General features: G+C 45.0%; 1 protein-coding gene across 1 annotated transcript; it reads left to right on the top strand.

Annotated features, from left to right (window-relative positions):
* The first annotated feature begins 773 nt into the window (after positions 1 to 773).
* Positions 774 to 2,314, top strand: gadd45ba (growth arrest and DNA-damage-inducible, beta a). Its single transcript, XM_067387438.1, has 4 exons — positions 774 to 956; positions 1,062 to 1,163; positions 1,266 to 1,485; positions 1,582 to 2,314. The coding sequence occupies exons 1-4, from the start codon at positions 913 to 915 to the stop codon at positions 1,693 to 1,695; spliced, it is 480 nt and encodes a 159-aa protein (XP_067243539.1). The 5' UTR covers positions 774 to 912; the 3' UTR covers positions 1,696 to 2,314.
* Positions 2,315 to 2,887: the final 573 nt, after the last annotated feature.

The raw sequence follows: 2,887 nt of genomic DNA, 5'->3' as shown, positions 1-2,887 counted from the left end.
TGACCCCAGTGTTTGTGCAGTCCGGCGGCGCGTTTCGTAACTCGAGCACAACAAGGTCCCATGATAACATCAACAGCTCTGATCCTGTGACTGTGCCGTCTATAATTAGCCGGTTGAACTGGAACAGCCTGGGTGATGAAAGTTCCAGGTAACAAGGAGACAGAAACTCTACCACCTTCTAGAGAGCCTGCAGACGGCTGGTGTTTTGCAAAACAAAGCAGAGGCTTCTGCAAAGATAAACTCAATGAATGCATCATTTTCGTCACTGACTGTGCACGCTGCTTTCCTCAGGATGTCAGGAATCACGAGTCATCACATAAGCCCATGTAAGGGAGTTTCACCAACCAGCTCGTGCAATTTCAGGACGTGGCAAAATGCTATAGATTTGAGAAACACAGTGACTACGTATTAAATATAGGCTACTTGCAATTCAAAAATGAAAATGGCTTCATTCGTTTTTGTAGACATGATGCAAATGCTTCAGATTTAAATGCAACATGCACATCGAGAGCAACTGGGAAACTCCATCATTTCCATAAGGAAATTCCATCGGTATCAGTACAAACAAATTGAAAGCTACTAGGTGCTTGGTGTACTCGATGTTTGGGGAGAGATTCCGCGAATCAGCCCACGTGGGGTGAAACCAAGAGTTTCCCTCATAACCAATGGTTGAGCGAGCGCAAGACCATTGTGGAACATTTCTAACCAATCAGAAAGACTCGCGTTTCGCGAAGCCGCGCCCACTCGAGCGAGGAATATAAGCTCGCGTTTCGCTTGGAGTCGCAGAAACAAATTCTCAGGCACAGCGAAACGAGCAAAGGAATACTACAACTCTAAGATATTTGGATTATACTTTGGACAAGCACACTTTGACTGGATTTAATCTTGTGGATTACTATTATTTGAAGCAAAATGACCCTGGAAGAAGTCGTTGGATGCAATATCACTGATAAAAAGTAAGTTCTTCTTATTGCATGCATGAATATCAACTGCGAATTGCAATAGTTGTCTTACTATATAGAAAACGACTGTCGCTTACCATAGTCGCATTTTTGTTACAGAATGGACACCGTGAACCAAGCATTGGAAGAGCTGCTGGTAGCAGCACAGAGACAGGACTGTCTTACAGTCGGCGTTTATGAGTCTGCAAAACTAATGAATGTGTAAGTACATACTTATGTCTGACTTTACACACTAGGCTGGTGTTACTATGTCGCTTTATCCTCACAAACAGGAGACTAATTGCAATTGAATTTGATTTACAGTGATCCAGACTGTGTGGTACTGTGCGTTCTGGCCACCGACGAGGAGGACCAGGACGATATTGCGCTGCAGATTCACTTCACGCTCCTTCAGGCGTTCTGCTGCGACAACGACATCAACATCCTGCGGGTGTCTGGTCTGAGGCGCCTCGCGCAGGTACTCGGCGAGCCAACCACCGTGGACAACAGCGAGCCTAGAGACTTCCACTGCATCCTAGTCACTGTAAGTAGACGTAGAATTCGCTTAACATATGCAACATGTAGTTCGAGTTACATCTTAATGTCGTTGACTTACGTTTCATTTTATGCGTTTTCACAGAACTCTCAATGCCAACCACTCAAATGCCAGGCACTGAAGGACGTGGGCAACTACTGTGAAGAGAGCCGGTGCAAAAACCAATGGATTCCTTATCTGTCCCTGCAAGAACGTTGAACGAGTCGCGATGCTATTGCTGCAAGGAAAGGATGAAAGAGTCATTCTCTGCGAATGAAAGCAAAAGGGTCTCTGCACCAGCCGCCGTTGACTGCTGCGTCACGTGAAGGGGCTGTGAGAGAAAGTGGAGCTCTTGGAACTGTGCGAACGGTACATTCCACCCTGCCTCTCCAGCTTGTCGTGTCCTCCGTGGGAAAAAGTGGTCGTTTTGGTAGCGGAGGAACAAGTTGTGGGAAAATGAACTGCCTATCGGCGCGAGCCGTGCTGGAACTTGCACGCGGGCGGCGTGGGCATGCGCGCGCCCCCGGCTGTATATGTGCAATGGGTTGGAAAGAGAGCGTGCGTCACTATCGCTGACTGCGGGACGAACATTTCCAAATGTTGAGTGAATAATCTGTGTATAACTATGAACTGCAGTAGCATTTCTGCTAAGCTACAAATGGACTGCAATCGCTTCTGCACTGAGAAGAACAGTGTTTGTGGAACAAAATGAATTCTGCTGACACGCATACTATGAATTGATCTAGGCTAAGTTATTTCCAGTAATTTAAACAGAGTAATATATGCATTGCTTATCTTGTCAAATGCAATATTTTTCAATAAATTATTGAGAATTGTACTCCTCTGTCTGATGTTTTGCTTTGGGGGATTTAGGGGTGGTATGACAATTCAGTACTGTTTCTTATTGGTGACACTACAGTTTCAAAACTATATCATTCCAAATAGGCCATGCAGTTTCACTTACCTTGGTCAAAGTGTAAAATGTCAATTTCCTGGCAAACTTCCTTGCAAATCCCAGTGTCATGCCAAATTTAGTCTGCACTGTACAGCAAGGAGTGGGAGGGGATTACGGTGGAACTGTTAAGAAAGAACAAGAACGCTAAGTGACGTGCAAACAAATCACACAGTTTGCCAAAGGATAGTTTTTGTATCCTCTTGTCCTGGAATCAGCGTCATATCCTTACTGGCACGCAGTAAATTACAACACTGCACTGACAGGAATGAAGACATTTATGTGGAGTTCCGTCTGCTTTGGCAAGCTCTGCTCCTCCATAAAGAGATTGGGCTTAGATAACCTCCAGAAAATGATCCGACAGTATTTAGCACAGGTGTCTAGTTACACATCTCTTATTATTTCTATAATAGCTTGTGTAGCAGACATTTTGTGACCGTACAGCAGTCCCACTTGGCA

The sequence above is a fragment of the Chanodichthys erythropterus genome, chromosome 6 (assembly GCF_024489055.1).
Source record: "Chanodichthys erythropterus isolate Z2021 chromosome 6, ASM2448905v1, whole genome shotgun sequence".
NCBI classification, from domain to species: domain Eukaryota; kingdom Metazoa; phylum Chordata; class Actinopteri; order Cypriniformes; family Xenocyprididae; genus Chanodichthys; species Chanodichthys erythropterus.
Note: the sequence above shows the minus strand (reverse complement) of the source record. Positions and strands in the feature narration are given on the sequence as shown.